At 35.9% G+C, this 23,734-nt stretch overlaps 1 protein-coding gene across 2 annotated transcripts in view; it reads left to right on the forward strand.

Annotated features, from left to right (window-relative positions):
* Positions 1-22,608, forward strand: part of ST8SIA6 (ST8 alpha-N-acetyl-neuraminide alpha-2,8-sialyltransferase 6) — a 202,935-nt gene extending 180,327 nt beyond the window's left edge. For both annotated transcript variants that reach the window (XM_066280791.1, XM_066280792.1), the window contains 4 exons: positions 1,437-1,581; positions 5,112-5,224; positions 8,013-8,105; positions 9,332-22,608. In XM_066280791.1, the coding sequence (XP_066136888.1) occupies positions 1,437-1,581; positions 5,112-5,224; positions 8,013-8,105; positions 9,332-9,800 (820 nt within the window). In that variant the 3' untranslated portion in view covers positions 9,801-22,608. The remainder of the gene's footprint in view (positions 1-1,436; positions 1,582-5,111; positions 5,225-8,012; positions 8,106-9,331) is intronic.
* The last annotated feature ends 1,126 nt before the right edge of the window (positions 22,609-23,734 follow it).

Here is a 23,734-nt window from a genome sequence, read left to right on the forward strand (position 1 = left end):
TGATTGACAGATTAGAACGCTGTGTTTTTTCAAAGGAACAAAATTCAATAGGAACATGTACAAAAGTATAACCTTCGGGACCAAAATGCCATCAAAAAGTGAATGGATCTAGGATGTCAGCACTTCCTACAGTCAGCTCTGCTCCCTGAGTAGTTCCTGTCCCTTGTGCTATGATGAGATCCAGCTTTCATATTTAAATAACATGGAGAAATAAATAAAGGTTAAAAGAGGAACAAGATAACTAAAATCACGAAAAGCTGCTCCTCTGAGAAAAATCTGCAAGACAGGAAAAGTCTGTAAAACTCTTCAAGTTTGAAAAGGCTCACATTTTACTTGCTTACCATTTTCAATTACATGAAGTGTTTTCCTGAGGCCACTGAAGAACTAACAAGGGAAATGGATTTAAGTGAAGCACTAGTTCGGTTGCACAAGTGGAAGAGACTCTTGCCGTCAAGGTTGATTAAGGTTTGGAAGATTATCAAGAGATGCTATGGGATCTGCATCCCTGGAGAATTATGTAAATATAATAAAAAGCCTGTATGGTTGTTGTGCTTTGACCTGCCAGAGGCTGGGGGCAAACTCAGAGGAGCCAGGCAAGGACCATCCTGGGGACTTCACTCTAATGATGTTTCACTCCACAGTAATAGTTTTGAAATAATGCTTGGTATTGATTTATATTTTTTTCTATAACGAATGGCAGCTTTAAATTTGCTTTACTTAGAATTCACTGTATTAGTGTACTGCAGTGTGACTGTAATTAGCAATACTGCATTGTATACTTGAAATTTGGTAAGATGGTAGATCTTCAGTGTTCAAAAAAAGAAAAAGAAAAAATAATAACTGTGAGGAGATAGATATATTAATTAGCTTGATTGTGGTGATTATTTTACAATGTATATGCATATCAAAACATAAAGTTGTCTATTTTAAATATAATTTGTATTTGTGAATTATGTCACTAGAGCTCAAAAAAATCACTGTAATGATTCTTCTTTTCATTGGATTTGTCTCATGATAAATGATTGCATATTGCTTTGGTGACAGTTTATAACACTTTTTAATTTAGTTTTTGTACTTTATAATTATTATAAGATAATTATAATGTATTCTGCCATTTTTCTCTTTAATGTAGTCACATTATCTTTAAGAGGAATTTTTATATTTAAATCACAGTATTAGTGGACATTTTCTATTGGTGAGAGGGTCCCTACTTACATATAAGTCTGTTTAATATTCTTTGCTATTTTATCCTCCCAAGTCACAGTTTCATCACCCAGGGCCAGTAAGAATGAAATGAGGTAAAAACTTCACCTTTGTGAATGATTGCTCTTTCATCTGAAAGTCAATATAGCAAAGTCCTCTTTTGCATTTCCCATTGTAGTCTCTATTTTTGGTTTCTTAATCTTATTTCATGGCTCATTTTTTTTTCTTTGCAGAGCAAAACTTGCTTCCTGTTGTGATGCTGTCCAAAACTTCATTGTTTCTCAGAATAACACTCCAGTTGGAACTAACATGAGTTATGAGGTGGAAAGTAAAAACACAATACTAATTAGAAGGAACATTTTTAATATGTTTCCAGTGGTGAGTAGAGATGTGTTATGGTTTGTTTGTGTCATCATTCCAGGTGAATTTTCTGTCACTTCAAGTTATAATGTATAATAATGGAGTTAATTAATTAAAAGATCATACTCTGCTATAAGTTATTTATAGCAGTCCATTTTAAAAGGCAATTTTGAATGCATGGTGGCTCTATGGGGCATCATATTTATATCTGAAATAATAAGCTCTCCTACTTCTTGACTTTTCATGACTCATCCCTGAATGAGATGAGGTACTTGGGTTTTCTGCATAGCAATTTCTGGGGCTTGGGAAGATGACCATTTTTCATCTGGAATAAGCTTCTAACAAATGTCAGTTTGGGTGACTGAGTCAATTCCTTCACAAAGAACTGTGGGTTTATGTGGTTAATTTTTGGAAGGAAGATATGTAAGAATTTTTGGTCAAAGGACATAACCCCCATAGAGGAATTTTTGCCTGTGTGTTTACTGATGTATCCCAACCTCCTAGAACACTCCCTAGTACACATGTGCTTTCATCATTTATTTGTTAAAATTAATGTGTTTTACAGTATCATTAAAACTAATAAGTAATACAGTATCATTACAAGAAGAAACCTGTCCCTTAATATAAACCCAAAGTTGGGGGAAATTTTTATCATGAAGAACATCCCATTGCTTAGAAACATACACTCTCAAGAATCATTTGTAATTGATTTGATTAAAAACAATTAGGCCAAGTCAATGTGGTTAAAATGGGATCACTTTATATATGCAGTTTACCAACTGTGGACTATTAAATTCTTACAATTAATTTTTTCTGAAGCTTTGATTTTTTACAACTAATTTATTGTTGGTCATGTAAGTTGCTCCAATTTTTTTTAAATATTAAAACTCAAAGGAAGAATGATTTTCTGGAAGTGAATGAAAATAAATAGAAAACAATAGAAAAACACTGCACATTTGCTGGAAGAAAAGGAAGAAAAAAAGATATAACTCATAAAACATTCTAAAATACTGCCATGATGTATCAAAATACCAATAATTGGAAAGATAATAACTACAGAATATTAATATTCCCCATCAAGGAGGCCATGGCAAGTTCCAGAGTGAGCAATCCTTTTGCCTATGGCTGATTTTGCTAGTGCTTTTCTTGCTGTAGACTGACTAGAACAGAGGAGCATCAGGTAGTTTTTGCTTGTAATTGGCACTTTGAAATGAGTAACTTAACAGAGGCTGGATAATTCTGTTTGCAATTAGCAACATTCATTTCCCAAATTTATACTGATTTTTTTAAATGGGGGTAAGAGGGCAGGGATTCTGTAGTCCTTCCCTGGTGATTCTGAAGTCAATCCAGTAATAGTTTGCAAAGCTGGGTAATGTTTCTGTGTTGTTTAATGTTCTGGGCTCCATGGATGTGGCCCTGGGGAGCTGACCTCTTGCCCCATTGCTTCTTGCACGCCCTCCCTGCTCAACCCTGCTCTGCCACACTCAGCTCAGAACTGCTGGGCAACACAGAGAGAGATCCAATAGATGCTTTTAATTAAATGTGGTGAACTCACTTTCTTCAAAAACTTTGCTAATTTGCAAAGGAAGACAACAAAGTTGGTTTTCAACCAGAACGAGCAATGTGCAGACCCTGGGTTTGCGTAAATTTGCATTTTCTTAGGATGTTTGTTTTAAGGAAGGTTGACGTTTGTAAACTATTTAAACTTTTTCTGAACATTGAGATTCCAAAGCATATGGATGTTTTCCCTCAGTTGACCAAAAAGCCAGAGAAAATCGTACATTATTTTGACTACTTCATTAGAGATAAGCTTCCCTCAGTAATATTCTCTATTGTGCCATCAAGAGCCTATTTGCATTCTACCATGACTACAAAATTCAGAATTTATTGTGGTACTGGCTAGTAAATACTGTCTGAAGATTTCTTGAGCTAGAAGTTTAGTGACTTGAAATTCCCTGAGGTATTTGGGAGCTATTCGTTTAAGAGCCAGGCAATCTGCTAGGCATTGCGATATGAAGAGAAATAAGGCATGTACTTAAGCTAACGTTGTATGCATTGAGTGTGAGGAGCTGTGTAATGTGTAGGGGTTAAAGCATGGTCTCTTGTGCAGCTTGCTTGGGTTTGAATCCCAACCCTGCCACTTTCTAACCTGAACTCATGCCTCCAGTTTCCCATCTGGAAAATGCTTGCAAAGCTATTGTGTAGATGAAATGTCTCAGTAAGTTATGTACTTGGTTGCCTTGCATAATAAGCATTGTATGACTTAATTTTTAAAGACAAACCTAAAAGTGCTGAAATAGAGTTATCTTTGCTTGTTAGACATCTCCCAGATGCACTATCAAGAGCAGAGGGCAGTGCGAGTGATTCTGGGATCTGCTGGGCTGCCCAGAACCACACCAGGCCTGGGGTATAGTGCTGGTAAACAGCTTTAGGGAGCTGGGTGCCTTGACTTGGAGCATTTGCTGATTTTAGGGATGTAAATACTCCCGTTGTGCCGATTTTAATTTACCAATGGTGTAACAACCCACTAGCAAAATTCCTGAATATTTCCCAGTTGGTTCTCAACAGGCTCCTCACAAAGCAGGCTTCAGCGCTACGGTGGGGTTTGCACCAGGGTGGAACGCTGAGCCAGGAAGCACTTAGTTAAAAGTCACTGGATACATTGCACTGTTAGGTCTGCAGTGAAAGGTGAGGAACAGTTCAAAGTAATGAACACGCTCTCTGCCATGAGGACTTACATTTGAATTCTAGAAAGAAAATAAAAGGGGGAATCAGGACCCTGTCTCTGTCGAATATGAGCTGGCACCCTTGCTGCTGGTCAAGGTCGTGTCATTCCTTCAGGGCAACTGACCAGTGAAGGCAAAGTGTAGTGTTCAACTAAAAAGTGATGTTTCAGACTGGGGAAGATTTGGTGCAAGTGGGAATCATTTGAGGTAGGTGATTTGGGTCCTGGGGAACAATTTAAAAGATTCAGGCCTGGGAAATTAATTTAAAATGTGTCACCACAGAGTGAGTAGGTCTCCCTGAAATACCGTGGCCGGTCATTTGCAGAGATGGCAGGCATAAATCTCCTATCATCACTGAGCCTGAAGGTCTATTTAAGAAGCACAGGAAATTTTGATAAATTAGCTATTAATTTTATTTCCCAGAATAGAGGCTTTAATGCTATTTTCCAATTGCTTTTTTTCTCTATTTTTTGCTGAAAATGTTTCTGTTGGTTAGACTCAATGTGGGATTTTGCATTTGCATTTAATCATGTGATATAAACTGCATTATATTACACTTTATACACAAATATATTTTGTAGTATTACATTACATTGTATGTGATATATTGTATATTTCTGTCACCAGCAATGACAGGTTTAGGGGATTTTTTATTATAAGCCATAAGTTGATCAACATGCTATGGTATCACTACTTCTCTTTTTCTTGTTCTTTTTCTTTCCTTAGCATGAGTAAAAATTAAGCTACTTGAATTGAACTGGTGATGTTTATGGCTCTAAGACTGAAGAGATTTCATGGTAGTTTTTCACTCTCTCCTGCTAGTCGCAGCCTTTTGTGGCGTACCCTTATAGGCAGTGCGCAGTGGTCGGAAATGGAGGGATCCTGAACGAGTCCCTCTGCGGGGCCGAAATAGATAAATCTGACTTCGTTTTCAGGTAAGACCTGTCCCGCTGGTGATCTTTGAACTAAAGATCAGCTGGATATTTTTCAGGGTTGGTGTGAAGATACTTTGTAAATTTTGACCTTTGAGCTGTGTGTTTAAGTCTACATATTATTTTGGTAGGCTTTTTCATGTACTTCTCGGAAGCCTTGGGTGAAATAATGGTGAAGAGGGTCTGCACTGCAGGACTTGTCAGAGCCTTCAGTGGGTTAAGGATATTATGGCTCTCCGAGATGCCTCTACGAAGCGGCATTTCCCAGGTTCACCTGACCTTGAAAACCATTATTTTAAAAAGATCATTTCAAGGAAGTTTTGTTCTCAGGTAAACTTGGGAAGCTGCTGAACTAGGCACTGCATAGCCAGGCAACATCATTGTTTATTTAGTTTCCTGGCTTGAACTAATAAGAAAATTTGCAGCTTCTAAATTATGGTCTTTTTAAATGTTTCTATCTCAATACCAGCTAGCTTGCAAAAATAGAAACAGAAGTGGTTTCCATGTGTACTCATAAGCCATGTTTCAGGGCATCTCCACTTTCAGAATGTGGAGGAAAAGTGATTCATCCCTGGGAGGATGCATTTCAATAGAAATGCACCTTTTTAAAAAGTAAATTGAAATCTGTTTCTTCCTATTTCAGGAACACTGATTTTATACATCAGAGGAGATCCTTGATCCTGATCAATTCAGTGCTGCCCAGTTTAGCAAATACAAAAAATTTTGTATCAGTAGTTCCCTCTCACTTTAATTTCATTTAAAATTTTTATGCTGAAGGTAATGACAGAACATTTGACCCAACAGTCCAACAATTATTGGATGTGTTCCTCGTGATGAATGTTAAAATGGCCAACACCTGAACGATGTACCCTTTTGGTTAAAGTACTCAGTACTAAAAAGCCATTATAAAGATTTAACAATTCTTCTTGTAATAGACTTTTTATAAACTTTATATATTTTCAAAACATCTGTGGTAGCATGCCTAAACATCCATTTTACTTCATGCAGATATAGGAAATAAATTTAATTAAAAAAAAAAAAACCTCAGCAGCTACTTAATTTATAACTTTAAATTAAATGAATATATTCCTAGGTTCTACATTTGCTGATGTAGGGTATGTTTCTGCATACAGAGTTCCCTTTGAAGTTTGCCTTTCAAAGTAAGAGCAAAAATGGGAGTTAGACGTGATTGGTGTCATTAAAATTTATTTAATTTTTAAGCCTGTACTTATTTTGGCTATACATGTTCATATTTTATAAAACAGTCTGGAAAGTGCTTATTATTACTATTTTCTTTTTCACTTAAGAAGATTGGGAGCTATCAGTTAAGAGTGTAATGAACAAAGAAATACCCAATATTTTTTTTGAGAAGTCTCCTTTGATACTACTGTACATGGGAATAATCTTTTATTCTTCAATAGAATATGGGACTGTTCTAGAAGATCGATTTGTTACAGGAAGCCCACTAATGAGGTCATTTCTGGTCTATTATCTATGATTAGTATTTTTCCCAAAGTGTTATATTTAATTATTTTTGGATATACTTTTTTAAAAAAATCAAGGTTGGAAGTACATCTCTTATTTGTTTATGTGATTAATGAAGCATAAAATAGAATATTTCCACTTCATTTATTCTTTTTTTTTCTTTTTTTTTTTTTTGTATTCTTCTGAAGTTGGAAACAGGGAGGCAGTCAGACAGACTCCCGCATGCGCCTGACTGGGATCCACCCAACACGCTCACCAGAGTCGATGCTCTGCCCATCTGGGGTGTTGCTCTGTTGCAACCAGAGCCATTCTAGTGCCTGAGGCAGAGGCCACAGAGCCATCCTCAGCACCCAGGCCAACTTTGCTCCAATGGAGCCTTGGCTGCGGGAGGGGAAGAGAGAGACAGAGAGGAAGAAGAGGAGGAGGGGTGGAGAAGCAGATGGGCACTTCTCCTGTGTGCCCTGGCCGTAAATCAAACCCAGGACTCCTGCACGCCAGGTCAATGCTCTACCACTGAGCTAACCGGCCAGGGCCTCCACTTCATTTATTCTTAAGAACACTTGAACTTTAAGCAACTTTTCTTAAGGAAATACACAGAGATGCTTCCTATTGTTTTAAACAATTGGTCTACTTGAAATTCTGTAAACAATATTTAGCAAGTCATAACCAACTTTCCCTTTTTTGTGTGTGTGTGACAAAAATATAATTACTCAAAATTACAATTTTTAACTTGTTTCCCAACTTAAAAACAAATTAGTATTCAAAAGAGGATGAAAACATCAATGTGAAAACATCATTATAAGAACATTAGGGTTTTATTTATTAATATCATAATTTAGTGGGAAAACTGTCCATATGGGAATCAGGAGATTTTGGGTTTTTTTTCATATATAATGTTTGCTTTCAGTAGACTCTATAGCTTTGTCATAATTCCTCAATGTTTTAAAATCTGTAAATTGATGATCATACCACTGTGAGAATATATAAATATTGATATATATGTGTCAATGTAGATATAAGAATGAACTTTTCAAAAGCTAGGCAAAGTATAATTGTCATTTCTAGTTTTGTTGTTTATAAAGATTGTATGTTGAAATCATTTCTCAAATTTGTATATTTTATGCAATGTTGAGCCAACTAAACAGTACTTATTAGTTTTAAATGGAAATCAGATTAATTTTGAGGAACTCTTAACAGCAATAATTTTCTCGAAGAAAATGACAATGACCACATTTATATGTATGTATTTGTGTGAATGTACTTTTTTCAAGTTGTATTTTGAAAATAGTTTTCTCCCAAATTTCAGGTGTAACCTCCCCCCAACAACAGGAAATATTAGTAAAGATGTTGGCAGTAAAACCAATCTTGTGACTGTAAATCCCAGTATCATAAGATTAAAGTAAGTACCTCCAACTTACATAACAGTTCAAGAATATTTGTTCATTGTTTAGTATGTTTTTTAGTTGGAGCACCAATCTTATTGCTGAGATTTGCTATACAGTTGAAGGGGCTTTTTGGGAAAATATGTAAGAATATATATATTTGTAATTTCTGAATTTCTATCAAGGCTGTGGCTCATAAGAGGTTATGATGAGTTGTACATCTAATTTTATAAGCTGAATTTTGCTCATCAAATGAAAACTATCTTTTTATCTTCTTTTACCATAGGGAAGTTACTTTTTTAAACTTTCTTTTAGAATTATAGTGTTACTCTTTTATCTTGGTAGAACTTTCTTGATAAAACTTAATCTATTTTGGAACTTCAGGGAGAAAATCTTAGGAGAACCAGGCAAGATTTGATTTTTATTTGGATAGTACATTACTAAAAAATAATTCCTGTGTTTCATTTTACACAGTGTAATTACTATGAAATGTTGGTTGGTTAATAAAAATACTTTAATAGTTTCACTGTATTATTTTAACCAAAAGTGACTAATGATAGTTATTAATAAAATATACCCCTCAAATATTTCTATTATCTGTTAAGAGAATATAAAATATTATATCTGCCTTCTAAAAGCTTACTTTCAAAATACACACAGTTGTATGATTATTATTTAAATCAAACATCTAGAGCTATCAGAATACATGGAGGAAATTTAAAATGTGTGTGTGTGTGTGTGCATGTATATATATTTTAGGTTTTCTAAAGGAAACTTTTATTTTATAATCACATATGTACAAAAGGTTCACAAATCACAAATGTACAGCTCAGTGGATTTTTTTAAATGTATAGAAGATATTTTAGGAGTGTGCTATATTTGGGAAAACATTTCATCATTATAAAGTTAGAATGTGTTTTAAGTATCAAAAAGCAACATTAGAAAAAAAATTATTGAGTTTAAAGATCAAAGAATATTAGAAATGTGTGTCCAGTATGGAAATGGCCTGGTAATAAAGTAGAAATGAAATTCTAGAAATAATTAGAAAGAGCGATGAAGGCCTAGCCCTTGATATTTATAAGATACTTACTAGGAGTTTTTTCTGAGTCTATATTTTGTCTTTTTTATGTTATATGCATAGTTCAATCCTTTTTGGCCAATGGTAAATTTAGCGTTGTGTTATCAAAATCACTACTTCAGTTATTACAGTTATATTTATGATTTTTTTAAAAAAAATTGGCAGATATGGGAACTTAAAGGAAAAGAAAGCAAAATTTCTGGAGGACATTGCAACCTATGGAGACACATTCCTTCTTCTACCAGCATTTTCCTACAGGGCCAACACTGGTGCCTCTTTTAAAGTGTACAACACACTGAAAGAGTCTAATGTGAGACAAAAGGTTATATATTTCCATCCGAAGTACCTGAAGAATCTAGCCCTCTTCTGGAGAACTAAAGGTGTGATGGCGTATCGCCTGTCCACTGGCTTGATGATTGCAAGTGTGGCTCTGGAACTGTGTGAGAACGTGAAACTCTATGGATTTTGGCCCTTCTCTAAAACTGCACAGGACACACCTATCAGCCATCACTACTATGACAACAAATTACCTAAACGTGGTTTCCATGAGATGCCCAAAGAATACAGTGAAATTCTCCAACTTCACATGAAAGGAATCCTCAAATTACAATTTAGCAAATGTGAAACAACCTAAGCAAAGTGACTTACAATGTCAATAGTTTTTATGTAATGCTGTAGGTGAGTAATGATGTCTCCAAACACAAAAATTGGTGGTTGTGGGTTATAGTAAAAGGAGCCCTGAATAATAATATCCTTCTCATCTTTTCTCCTAACTTAAAGAGTGCATATAAGAAAAGTATGGACTTAAACAAGAAACCCTTGATTATTCAGAAATGAAATCCTTCTCTTTGTATGGTAATGTGCCTGTTTCTGATTCTATTCACTCACGTCATTTGTTGTGATGACTTGCGTTGATTGGATTTTATCTACATTCTAAAATGCAGAAAAAAAGAACCTGTAATACTTTTTCTCCTTTATCTACATTTTAAAATCACTTTTATATTAATTCCTGCCTCACTCTTAAGCCTTTCCTCTCCCACTGACAGATTCTACTTCAAGGATATGGATGGTTACAATATACGGTTTCTTTTACCTATTGATTTGTCTCTGGGCTCACTTGTTCAGTTTAATTTTTATTATTTTGCCAACCCTGTAACAAGCTCTGTGAGAGGGATACAAAGATGACTAAGTCCTACAGGGGAAAATGGATGTGTGTGTCATCAGCTATGATGTGGTATGATAAATGTTATTACAACAGTTATGAATAAAGTACCGTGAGGAATGGAGGCAGGGATAATTCAGGCTACTTCAGTGGAATCTTGTTCAGAGAAGAGGTGATTTTTTTTAATTAAACTGAGATGAGTAAGGTTTTGTCAAATGAAGGTAATTCTGAGTAGAGGGAATAGGAGAGGGGAGTTGTCCCTTTGATTCTGATTCATCAAAACTAGCACATTCAAAGGTAGGTCATGGTCTTTGCCCAAAAAACTGCCACATGAGGGTAGGACACAGAGAGTAGGGGTGGGTCTGGGACCCACAACTATGAGTTGGGAATAAAACCAACCTAACAAACTTCATAGAAGAGTGTAAGGATTAAAACACAAACACTTAATTTTCATAAGAAAAGGTATGCATTCACATGAGAAATAAGACTAATCAATTACACATCAATCTGAAATGAAGCTTGAGTAGATAATGAATATTAACATTTTCACACCACTCCCTTACATTATGATGATAGCTGTTGATATAGATCATTCCTGGGGATTGCAGGACTGGGCGAAAAGGTGAATGGATTAAGAAAAAAATTAGAAGGGAAAATGGTGACAGAGTAAGCGGATGTTACAACTCCCTCCTCCCAGAACCAAAGTGGATAACAACTTAACTTAGGAACAATCATTTTGAAAAACCAACTTTGGAATAAACCAGGGGTCGGGAACCTTTTTGGCTGAGAGAGCCATGAATGCCACATATTTTAAAATGTAATTTCGTGAAAGCCATACAAAGTGACCTGTGTATGTTACGCATTACCCAATAAAAATTTGGCGTTGTCCTGGAGGACAGCTGTGATTGGCTCCAGCCACCTGCAACCATGAACATGAGCGGTAGGAAATGAATGGATTGTAATACATGAGAATGTTTTATATTTTTAATGTTATTATTTTTTAATTAAAGATTTGTCTGCAAGCCAGATGCAGCCATCAAAAGAGCCACATCTGGCTTGCAGGCCATAGGTTCCTGACCCCTGGACTAAACTAAGAGGAATCTATAACCAAGCATCACCGAATGAACCACACTGAGCTGGTAGGAAAGGTGGAGCTGCAGAAAGGGCTGCCCTGCTCCCAGGAGTGAGTGGCGGCCTGGAGGATCTCTCACAACAGGATGGGTTTCCAGGAGAGTTGTAGACCCCCAGCCCTAGGACCAGAACTCCAGCCTGGAGTCCCAGAGACTAGAGGAGGTATATGGACAGTAGTTAGCTGAAAGAAGAGCCAGTTTACTGTTTGTGAGAGAGAGACAGAATTCTCAGACCCAGGCTCCATCTTAAAGGGATTGCACAGAAAACCTCATTCATAGCCACTTACCTGGGGCTCCGGGAGCGAGGCGTGCTGAAAGGATTGGAGTTTTGAGAGAAGAGTGTAGTCTCAGGGATACAAGGAGAGACTGTGGAGGACAGTCACCCTGACCCCTGTACTGGGTCACTCCCCAAACCTAAAGTGCCCATTGGGAAGCAATTACCCCAACCACCAGAAGCTCTCCTTCAGTCAGTGCAGAGAGACACTTAGAAGCAGGGGACAAATCAGGGACACAGGATTTGATTGCCAAGGGCTGGGCTACACGGCCCCATCAACCTGCTGAGTACCCTCCGAAGTGCAGGAGGGCCAGGCTGCGGCAGTGGACAAAGCACGTGGCTGGCGTGGTGGTCAGGGGCAGAGCTCAAAGAGGCAGCCCATGAGGTGGCAGGGAGCAGAGCATGAAGAGGTGTTCCATGTGCCCGCCAGGGCAGAACCCTGCAGGGCAAGGCATCCCTTGCACTGGCATGACGTGGACCCCAGTGGGGTGAGGCATCATGAGCCCATGGAGGCAGAGCCCAGAGTGTCATCCCACATGACTGTGGAAGGCAGAGCCGGGCAGCCTGCATTGTGAAGAAGAGGAGTAGAGCCCAAAGAGGCAAACAACATGCTCACAGGGGTTGAGCCTGGAGAGGCAAGGAGTTCCCTGCACCCACAAAGCAGCCCAAGCTGCGGCGCATGAGCCCACGTTGGTGCCCGAGTGCCTGAGGAGGGGGAGGCAGAGGGGGGCTGGCAGAAAGATCTCACATCAGAAATAGAGAGGCTACACACACTGGCCAAGAGTAAATAAAAGCCAACCTAGAAGTGCAGCTGATAGTTACAACAGCATCAGGGCCCAGCAGAGGCAGCCACAAGTTCTGGATTGCCTGTAGCTCCAAAATGGTTGCAAAGGGCCAGTCAAAAGCAGTGACCCCCACTGGTCTGCACCAGGCTCCGGCCAGGGAGGTTCTGGGCTGGTACAGCCCATGGCCAGATATGGAGAGCATCAGCTCAGGACCTAACAACCATAGTTATAGTGGTATCTAGTCTATACAGAGGCAAAATGGGAAGACAGAGAAGTGCAATGCAAATGAATCAACAAAAGAAATCCCCAGAAAAAAGAACTGAATAAAATGGAAACAAACAAGATATCAGATGCAGAGTTTAGAATAATGATTGTTAAGATGTTCAAGGATCTTAGAGAAACAATAGATGAAACAAAATGAGCACTTAAACAAAGAGCTAGCTGGCATTAAAAAGGACATTGAAATCATAAAAAAGAATCTGACAAATGACAAACACAATATCAGAAATGAAGAATACACCAGAATGAATTAAAAGCAGGCTGGATAAAGCAGAGGTTTATATCAGTGATTTAGATGACAAGCAAAAGCACAAAAGCAGAAGAGCAAAAAGAAAAGAGGATCAAAAACTCTGATGAAACTCTAAGAGAGCTCTGTGACAACATGAAGAAAAACATCTGCATAATAGAGGTTCCTGAAGGAGAAGAGAAAGAACAAGGGATAGAGAACCTGATTGAGGAAATCATAGCTGAAAACTTCCCTAAATTGATGAAGGAAAAAAAATCATACAAAGAAGCATAGAGAATCCCATTAAAAAGGAACCCAAAGAGATCTATACCAAGACACATTATAATTAAAATACCAAAGCTAAAAGATAAAGAAAGATACTAAAAGCTACAAGAGAAAAGGAGTCAATCTCCTACAAAGGAGCCCCCATAAGGATGACATCAAACTTCTAAACATAAACACTTGAGGCTAGAAAGAAATGGCAATAAATATTCAAAGTAATACAGAATAAGAACCTACAACCAAGACTTTTTTATCCAGCAAGGCTATCATTTAAAATTGAAGGAGAAATAAAAAGCTTCCCAGACAAAAAACCTCAAGGAATTCATTACAACCAAACCAATGCTACAAGAAATGTTAAGGGACCTGTTGTAAACAGAACAAAGGGGGAAAAAAAATCTAGTAAAAGAGAAATGTAGATTTAAAGAATAAAATGGCAATAAACAACTACATATCAATAATAACCTTAAATGTAAATGAATTAAATGCTTCAGTCAAAGGACATAGGGTAGCTGTGTGGATAAGAAAACAGGACCAGTATATATGTTGTGTATAAGAGAGCCACCTCAAAACAAAAGGTACACATAGACTGAAAGTAAAGGGATGGAAAAAGATAGTCCATGCAAATGGAAATGAAAAAAAAGCTGGGTAGCAATACTTATATCTGACAAAATAGACATTAAAACAAAGGTTATAGTAAGGTATAAAGAAGATCACTACATAACGATAAAGGGAGCAATCCAACAGGAATATATAACCATTATAAATATCTATGTGTCTAATTTAGGAGCATCTAAATATATATAAAGCAGATTTTGATGGACATAAAGGGCGAGATCAACAGCAATACTATACTAGTAGGGGATTTCAATAACGCTCTAATAGCACTGACTAGATCCTCAAGAAAGAAAATTAACAAAGAAACATCAGACTTAAAGGACACACTAGATCAACTCGATTTAATAGATATCTTCAGAACCTTTCACCCTAAAACAGCAGAATATACATTCTTTTCAAGTGCTCATGGTACATTCTCTAAGATAGACCACATGTTAGGACACAAAACAAGTCTCAATAAATTTAAGAAGATTGAAATCATATCAAGCATCTTCTCTGACCACAATGGCATGAAACTAGAAATCAACTACAATAGAAGAACTGAAAAACATTTAAACACTTGGAAACTAAATAGCATGTTATTACATAACGAATGGGTTAACAATGTTATCAAGAAAAAAAATCAATTTCCTTGAAACAAATGAAAATGAATATGCAACAACTCAAAATTTATGGGACACAGCAAAAGCAGTCCTGAGAGGGAAGGTCATAGCATTGCAGGCATTCCTTAAGAAGCGAGAAAAAGCTCAAATATACAACTTAACTGCACATCTAAAGAACTAGAAAAAGAACAGCAAGTAAAGCCCAGAGGAAGTAGAAGGAAGGAAATAATAAAGATTAAAGCAGAAATAAATGACATAGAGGCTAAAAAAAACAATAAAGAAGATTAATGAAACCAAGAGCTGGTTTTTTGTAAAGGTAAAGAAGATTGATGAACCTTTAACTAGACTCATCAACAAAATGAGAGGACTCAAATAAATAAAATTAGAAATGAGTGGAGAAGTAAAAACTGACAAAGCAGAAATAAAAAGGATTGTAAGAAAATACTATGAAGAACTGTATGCCAAAAATTAAACAACCTAGGTGAAATGGACAAATTTCTTGAAACATGTAATCTTTCAAAAATTAATCTGGAAGAATCAGAAAACCTAAACAGACCAATTACAACAAATGAGATCAAAACAGTTACCAAAAAACTCCCAACAAACAAAAGCCCTGGGCCATATGGCATCACAGGCAAATTCTACCAAACATTCAAAGAAGAACTAATTGCTATCCATCTCAAGCTATTTCAAAAATTCTAGAGGAGGGAAATCTTCCAAGCTCCTTTTATGAGGTGACCATAATACTGATTCTAAAACCAGGCAAAGACAATACAAAGAAAGAAAACTATAAGGCAATTTCCCTGATGAATTTAGATGCTAAAATTCTGAACAAAATATTTCCAAACTGGATCCAGCAATACATGAAAAAAACATACATCATGATCTAGTGAGATTTATTCTAAGGAGGCAAGGCTGGTACAATATTTGCAAATCAATCCATGTGATTCATCATATAAACAGAAGGAAGGATAAAAATCACATGATAATATCAATAGAAGCAGAAAAAGCATTCATTAAAATCCAGTACCCATTTATGATCAAAACTCTCAGCAAAGTGGGCAAACAGGGAACATACCTCAACATGATAAAGGCCATCTATGACAAACCCACAGCCAACATCATACTCAATGGGCAAAATTTAAAAGCAATTCCCCTAAGATCAGGAACAAGGCGGGGTGCCCCCTTTCACCACTCTTATTCAACATAGTTCTGGAAGTCCTAGCCACAGCAATAAGACAAGAGGAAGAAATAAAAGGTATCCAAATTGGAAAAGAAGAAGTAAATGTATCATTATTTGCTGATGTTATGATACTGTACATAGAAAACCTGGAAGTCTCAGTCAATAAACTACTGGACCTGCTAAATGAATTCAGCAAGATGGAAGGATATAAAATTAATATTCAGAAATCAGAGGCATTTTTATACACCAACAATGAACTGTCTGAAAGAGAAATTAAGAAAACAATCCCCTTTACTATTGCAACAACAAAAAAAATGAAGTACCAAGGAGTAAATTTAACCAAGGAGGTTAAAGACTTGTACTCAGAATATTATAAAACATTGATAAAAGAAATCAAGGAAGATACAGACAAGTGGCAGCATATACCATGTTCATGATAGGAAGAATAAACATCATTAAAATGTCTATATTACCCAAAGTAATTTATAAATTCAATGCAATTCCTATTAAAATACCAATGACATACTTCAAAGATATAGAACAAATATTCCAAAAATTTATATGGAACCAAAAAAGAACACGAATAGCCTTAGCAATGTTGAAAAAGAATAATAAAGTGGGTGGTATCACACTTCCTGATATCAAGTTATACTACAGGGCCATTGTACTTCAAATAGTTTGGTGCTAGCATAAGAACAGGCATATAAATCAATGGAACAGAAAGAGAACCCAGAAATAAACCCACACCTTTATGGACAATTGATATTTGACAAAGGAGGTAAAAACATACAATGGAATAAAGACAATCTCTTTAACAAATGGTGTTGGTAAAATTGGACAGCTACCTGCAAAAAAATGAAACTGGACCACCAACTTACACCATTCACAAAAAGAAATTCAAAATAGATGAAAGACTTAAATGTAAGTTAGGAAACCATAAGCATCTTAGAAGAAAACATAGGCAGTAAGTTCTTCAACATCCTTCGCAGCAATATATTTGCTGATTTATCTCCACAGGGAAGTAAAATAAAGGACAGGCTGAACAAATGGACTATATCAAACTAAAAAGCTTCTGCACAGCTAAAGACAATATGAACAAAATAAAAAGACAAACCACACGATGGGAGAACATATTCACCAATACATCTGATAAGGGGTTAATAACCAAAATTTATAAAGAACTTGTAAAACTCAACACCAGGAAGATAAACAATCCAATCAAAAAATGGGCAAAAGAAATGAATAGACACTTCTCCAAAAGGACATACAGATAGCCAATAGGCAGATAAAAAAATGTTCAACATCACTAGTCATTAGAGAAATGCAAATTAAAACCACAATGAGATATCACCTCACACCAGTCAGAATGGCGTTCATTAACAAAACAACACATGATAAGTGCTAGTGAGGATGTGGAGAAAAGGGAACCCTCCTGCACTGCTGGTGGGAATGCAGACTGGTGCAGCCTCTGTGGAAAACAGTATGGAGATTCCTCAAAAAATTAAAAATGGAACTGCCTTTTTACCCAGCCATCCCACTTTTAGGAATATATCCCAAGAACACCACATCACTGATTCAAAAGAAGAAATGCGCCCCTATGTTTATGGCAGCGTTGCTCACAATAGTCAAGATCTGGAAACAGCCCAAGTGTCCGTCAGTGGATGAGTTGATTAAAAAGCTATGTGGTTCATATACACAATAGAATACTATGGGGCCATGAAAAAGAAAGAATTCTTATCTTTTGCGACAACATGAGTGGACCTGGAAACTATTATGTTAAGTGAAATAAGCCAGGCAGAGAAAGAAAAATATCATATGACCTCACTCATTTGAGGAATTCAAGGAACAATGTGAACTGAGGAGCGGAATAGAGACAGAGGAGGGATCAAAGGGACCAAAGGGAAAGCAGACAGAGGGAAAGGGGATGATAGGATGGGATCAGAGAAGGCAAAGAGATTGGTGAAATTATATACACATAACACAGCGTTATAGAGAGCAGGACAGCAAATCCTGGAGGGAAGGAGGGTGGTGGGTGTTGAGGGAAGGGGGACAAGGGGTATATTGAGCGGAACATGGGGGACAGGGATGCATTCGGGAGGATACTAGAATCTATGTAAACACAAATTTAAATCAATTAAAAAGAAAAAAAATATATATATGGGTTATTCTTGCATCTATTGAACAAGTTATTTAACTTAGATAATTATGTGCTTACTTTCCTGCCTGTCTTCGTTCCATTGTAAGGTGAGTGGAAAGTGCAGTGGGATAGACTGATAGCAGGCTGAGTTAATGACAACTCTAGTTCTAAATTCTTACCTGAGCAAGATTATTGTTTTACTAACTGCTCCCTTGTAAGACACATCTTGAATTTATTTGACATTTGTGATGCTGTTCTCAGTCCACATTTTTATCTGTTATTCTGTAGAAAATGAAACCTATAAACTCCATAAATTGATTAAAAGTTTATATGTAAATATTTTCCAGAAGGAATATGCTTTTAGTTACATGAAGTCTTGATTCATCTATCTTTCTTTTTTTGTGATGATGAATAAGTGGCTGGTTTTTACTGCTTCTTATGCATTTAATTAGCTTTTAAAAATCTGCTAGCAGTATTGGTAATGTTTCTATCATGTTATTAGTGCTGGGTTATTAAAAATAGATCATAGCATTCTGATATTTTACAGTTAGTAAAATGTTGCTCTCAAATGGTAAGAATTTAAACTTCTTTTTGATGGTATTGGAAATATATAATTGATGAGTAAAAGTAATAGAATATGCTGAAATAAGACATTAAATTACAATGAAGACTTCATTAGTTTCTTTTAGTAAAAATTACATAGGATTAGGACATTTAGAGTTTAGTAAAGTTTTTCTCATATTACTTTCTATTTGAACTTTGGAAATTTTCTCTAGAATATCAAAACAAAATCTTTAATGTCACTGATCAGGATTTCAAAAATATTCAAAGTGGTATGAGACTAAGGAACAATGTCCTAATGATACGCATGCGCCAGTCAAAGTTCAGTAAAAAACAAATTTTTAAGTTGTGGGGAAAGTTGTAGACCTATCCACATGAACACAACTGCAGTTGGTTTCTTGTTTAACATTTATATTAATATTTGTATTGCCATCCTAAAAGCATGTTGAAGTTATACCACAATCCCAGTTAGATTCACGTTAGCCAAAAGGTTTTGGTCAAAAGAACATGTGCATTCTTTTTCTGTTTCTCAAGTGGGTCTGCAGCTGTTGTGAAATCGAAATGCCTAGTAGTAGTCTGACATGAATTGAAAGTCTCCTTCACTCTCTCTGGTGTATAGTCAGCGAGTTGTAAAGAAATAAAAGGAGTTGATAACCTCATTTACATCCTAACATTTCCTTCCCTGCAGATTCCTTCACATGTTCCACTGTCATGCACCAATAATGTCCTTCTGCTCGTAAAGAGAATTTTTAAAATTTCTTTAAAATAAAACAGAACATGAATTTTTATAACATAACAACATGTCAGCTCTGAGAATTGTAAATCATAAGTCACATTTCTTTTTGTTCAGTAATGGTGAATTATTATAAGTTTTTTTCATCAAGATCAAAACAAAAAGAAAAACTATGCACTCTGTCTTGCAGATCTATAGATGAACCACCACTAGGTCTAATGGTGACTTTCTCCTGTAATCTTTGTGTGTAATGATCATTGTTTAAATGCTGTTAGATGGGTTGGGTTTGATTTTCTGCTCCTTAACTTCAGGTAGATCCATGGGCATTGAAAAAAGAAAGTCTGAGTACTGCAGCTAGAGTGTACTAAGCCTTTAGTTCGGACTCTAGCTCCTAGCACAACATGCTGCCAGTTTCTAAGTGAAATACTGGCTTGCTTGATTCTATTTTCTACTTGTGCAGCATCTCTGGGTGATGTAACTGAAGAAAAAGATTCTAAAAGGATTGCCATTCAAATCCAAAGGTAAGGCAGAAATAGTCCTGAAGCATGTAGTCCATAGTGCTGCATGGTCCTTGGAAAGGACTCCATAAATAATTGCATAAATTTAAGTTTTACCTAATAGACTAGTCCTTGAAGTCTTTGGTATTTTCCCCTCCTAACAAAAGGCAAAGGCAGTTAGATTGTGACTTTCATGAAAGATTTCCTGCTGTGTGTAAATTTCAATGCACTAAATATGTGGGCTCTCAGCCAGGTAATCAGCCAAGGACATTTTTTGAGGACTTTCTATATATAGAATACTGAATTAAGCCATAAATCAGACCTGTTTGAGGCCATATTTTTTTTTCCTTGCTTACAAAAAATTTACCAGTTAAATACTATATCATGTCAAGTACCCAAAATCATCCAATGAATCCTCGGAAGCTTTAGGAAATTGGAAAATTTTGTGCATAACCAACTGGTATGTTCACATCCTAAGTAGCTACGGCAAAAGGATATCTACAACAAAACATTTTATTTATGTTATATGACATGAAAATACATTGTTATACTACTAAACACTAAAGGAATTACAGAAGTTTATATGAAATATATGGAGCATTTGACCTAATAAGACTGTTCCTTTATTCTTGATTTTTAAAAAAAAGTCATTTATAGTTGCTGGGTGAGTTCAAGATTTCCCATTTACATGTGGCGAAAAGTCACGGTTACCCTCCTGAAGATGTATGTGCAGGAAAATTTCTCTTGTCCATTGTATCTTATCTGAGTCATCACTCTTCCAAAAACATTCTGCTTTTAATCAAAAAATGTGAGTGATATATGATAAAGATGCATCACTCACATAATGGAAAAAAGACAAACGTTTTAGCAGGTGGTATGGGAACATTAGTTCATGGTATGCAGAAAAATTTCTACATTGCACAATAGAAAAAGTTGGACTCCAGATAGATAAAAAATGGAATCAAAGGTGAACTGTAAAGCTAATAGAAGTAAATGTTAGTGAGGGGATGTACTTAAATATATCCCAAAAATAATTTTAAAAAATTCAGTTAAGAAATTATATCTATGGCTATATTAAAATGAAGAATTTCTTCTCAATGAACAGCACCTTAAACAAGTGAATAGGCTGGTGACAGACTGGAATAGCTTTTAGCAATGTATAAAATTAATGACATTAATATAGAAACATTTCTAGGAACTGCAAATCATGAAGTAAAAGACAGAAATCTCAATAAAAAATTAACAAAGAATAGAATATAATTTACAAAGGGAAATGTTAAGCACTTAATAAGATAGTGATGCTCAAGCTGACGAGTATCTGAGAAATAGAAGTTAAAAGGAGTTACTATATTATATTAGCAAGAATTAGTAAGGTCATTAACTCCAAAAGCTGGTGGAAGTTTAAACTAGTTTAACCATTTGGAAAGTAGCCTGGAAATACTAAGTTAGTTGAATTAGTTATTTGTCTGTTCTATGCCCAGCAATCCTACCTTTTGGATACGTGCCCCAGAGAACTTGTAATTGTCTATAAGGACACTAATACTAAGGTATTTAGTTCATTATTGTTTGTGGTAGCTGGAAGTCAAGTGCAGAGGTGTCCATCTCTAAGGGAGTTAATGAGTTAGCTTTGATGAATACACAGTATAGGATACATGGCATCTGTTAGAAGCAACTTTCTGGGTGTACATAGAGCAGCTAGGATAGATCATTGAAATATAGCATAAAAGGGAAAATAAGAGCTATAGCCCAATGCCACTTAAATACATTAAAGTCTATATACATACATATGTTTACACATACATATCTATACATATTCAAGGACATACATTACACACTAGAAGAGTGGCCATTTAGGAGAGGGCAGTGGGAGTGGTTTTAAGGACACAAGGGGAAAAATGAATAAATAAGAAAATTGCCTTGCAGAGACAGTGGCTGCTGAGTATGACTTTAGCAAAGAGCCTAATGATCAACTCAGCTCTCAATTTGAGGCAAAAAATAAGACAAGGTTAGAAGGAATAATGTAGGTTAGTTTGAAAAGAGTAAAAGTTCTAAAACAACATCAGAATAAATGTTCTGTTTTCCAAGAGAGGACTGACATTCTTTGGTAGAACAGTAGAGCTTCCCTGGCCAGGTAGCTCAGTTGGTTAGCATCATCGTGATATGCCCAGGCTGCTGGTTTGATCCCCGGTCAAGACACACACAAAATTCAAGCAGTGAATGCAAAACAGATGGAAATGAACAGTTATGTCAGTGCTATGTGGGCTATTTCAAATGTCATCATGTTTAATAGAGCAAGACTTTGATACATACATTCTTATCCATACATAAAATAGTCATAATACCACATCAATATAGAAGCTGAGATTCAAATGGATAAGTGACTTCGGTAAGGTTACATTATAAGAGCTGAGCTGGCATTTAAACTCACATTGTCTCTAAAGCCATGTGTACACCCATTAAACTTTCTTCAAATGGATAAGTAACTTCTGTAAGGTTACATTATAAGAGCTGAGCTGGCATTTAAACTCACATTGTCTCTAAAGCCATGTGTACACCCATTAAACTTTCTTCACATTAAACAATGTACTTATCCATTACCCTAAAATGTGTTCTTGTGTTGTTTTCATTCAGCCTAATTCACTCCTGTTGTTTTGTATATCAGTAGTTTATTCTTTTATTTGCTGACTATAATTCTATATGAATGCACCACAATTTCCTTATCCATTCAACTGTTGATGTACATTTCAGTTGTCTCCAGTTCTTGGCTATATGGAATACAGTTTTCATGCACATTCATGTCAAAGTGTTTGTGTAGATATATATTTTCATTTAGGGGGCAAATATCGAGGATTGGAATAGCTGGGGCACATGGTTAGTGTATGTCTAACATTTTTAGAACACTACCAATTGTTTTCCAAAGTGGTTGTACATTTCATGTTTCTATCAGCAGTATATTCTAGTTGTGGTTGCCTCACATCTTTCATAAAATTTAGTATGGTCAGTCTTTTATATTTTTTATTTAAAAAATTTAAAAAATGTTTTCAATTTTATAATTGAAATTCAGTATTACAATATATTAGTTTCAGGTGTACAGCAGAGTGATGAGACATTCATGTAACTTACGAAGTGTTCCACACAATAAGTCTAGTACCCACTGTCACCATACATAGTTATTACAATATTGTTGACTATGTTTTCTATTATGTATTTTACATCCCCATGATTATTTGGTGACTGTCAATGATATGGTCAGTCTTTTAAATCAGTGGTCCCCAACCCCCGGGCCGCGGACCAGTACTGGTCTGTGGGCCATTTGGTACTGGTCCATAGAGAAAGAATAAATAACTTACATTATTTCCGTTTTATTTATATTTAAGTCTGAATGATGTTTTATTTTTTTAAAATGACCATATTCCCTCTGTTACATCCGTCTAAGACTCACTCTTGACGCTTGTCTTGGTCATGTGATATATTTATCTGTCCCACCCTAAAGGCCGGTCCGTGAAAATATTTTCTGACATTAAACCAGTCCATGGCCCAAAAAAGGTTGGGGACCACGGTTTTAAATTTTAGACATTCTGTGTATACAGTGTGGCTCATGATTTTAATTTGAATTTTTCTTATGATTGAATTTCATATGTTTATTTGACTTTGTATATCTTTTTTGGTGAACTGTCTGTTCAAATATTTGACCATTTTTAATTGAATTGTCTTCTCATAATTGAATTATGAGAGATCTTTATGTATTCTAGATAGAAGTATTTTGTCAAATATATTTTGCAACTATTTTCTCTCATTCTGTGCCTTTTCATTTTCTTAATAGTATCTTTTGAATAGCAAAAGTTTTCAATTTTACTAAAGTCTAGTATATTGATTTTAATTTTTTTATGTCAACTTCAAGAAGCCTTTGCCAAAACCACAGTCACTATGGTTTTCTCCTATGCTTTCTTCTGGAAAGTTTATAGTTTGGCTCTTAATATTTAGTCACTCCTATGAGCTATTTTGAGTTTGTGTGTGTGTGTGTGTGTGTGTGTGTGTGTGTGTGTGTTTGTAGTGTGGGGAAAAGGTCAAAATTCATATCTTCACTTAATTGTTCAAGTTG

This window comes from Saccopteryx bilineata, chromosome 5 (genome assembly GCF_036850765.1).
Source record: "Saccopteryx bilineata isolate mSacBil1 chromosome 5, mSacBil1_pri_phased_curated, whole genome shotgun sequence".
NCBI lineage: Eukaryota > Metazoa > Chordata > Mammalia > Chiroptera > Emballonuridae > Saccopteryx > Saccopteryx bilineata.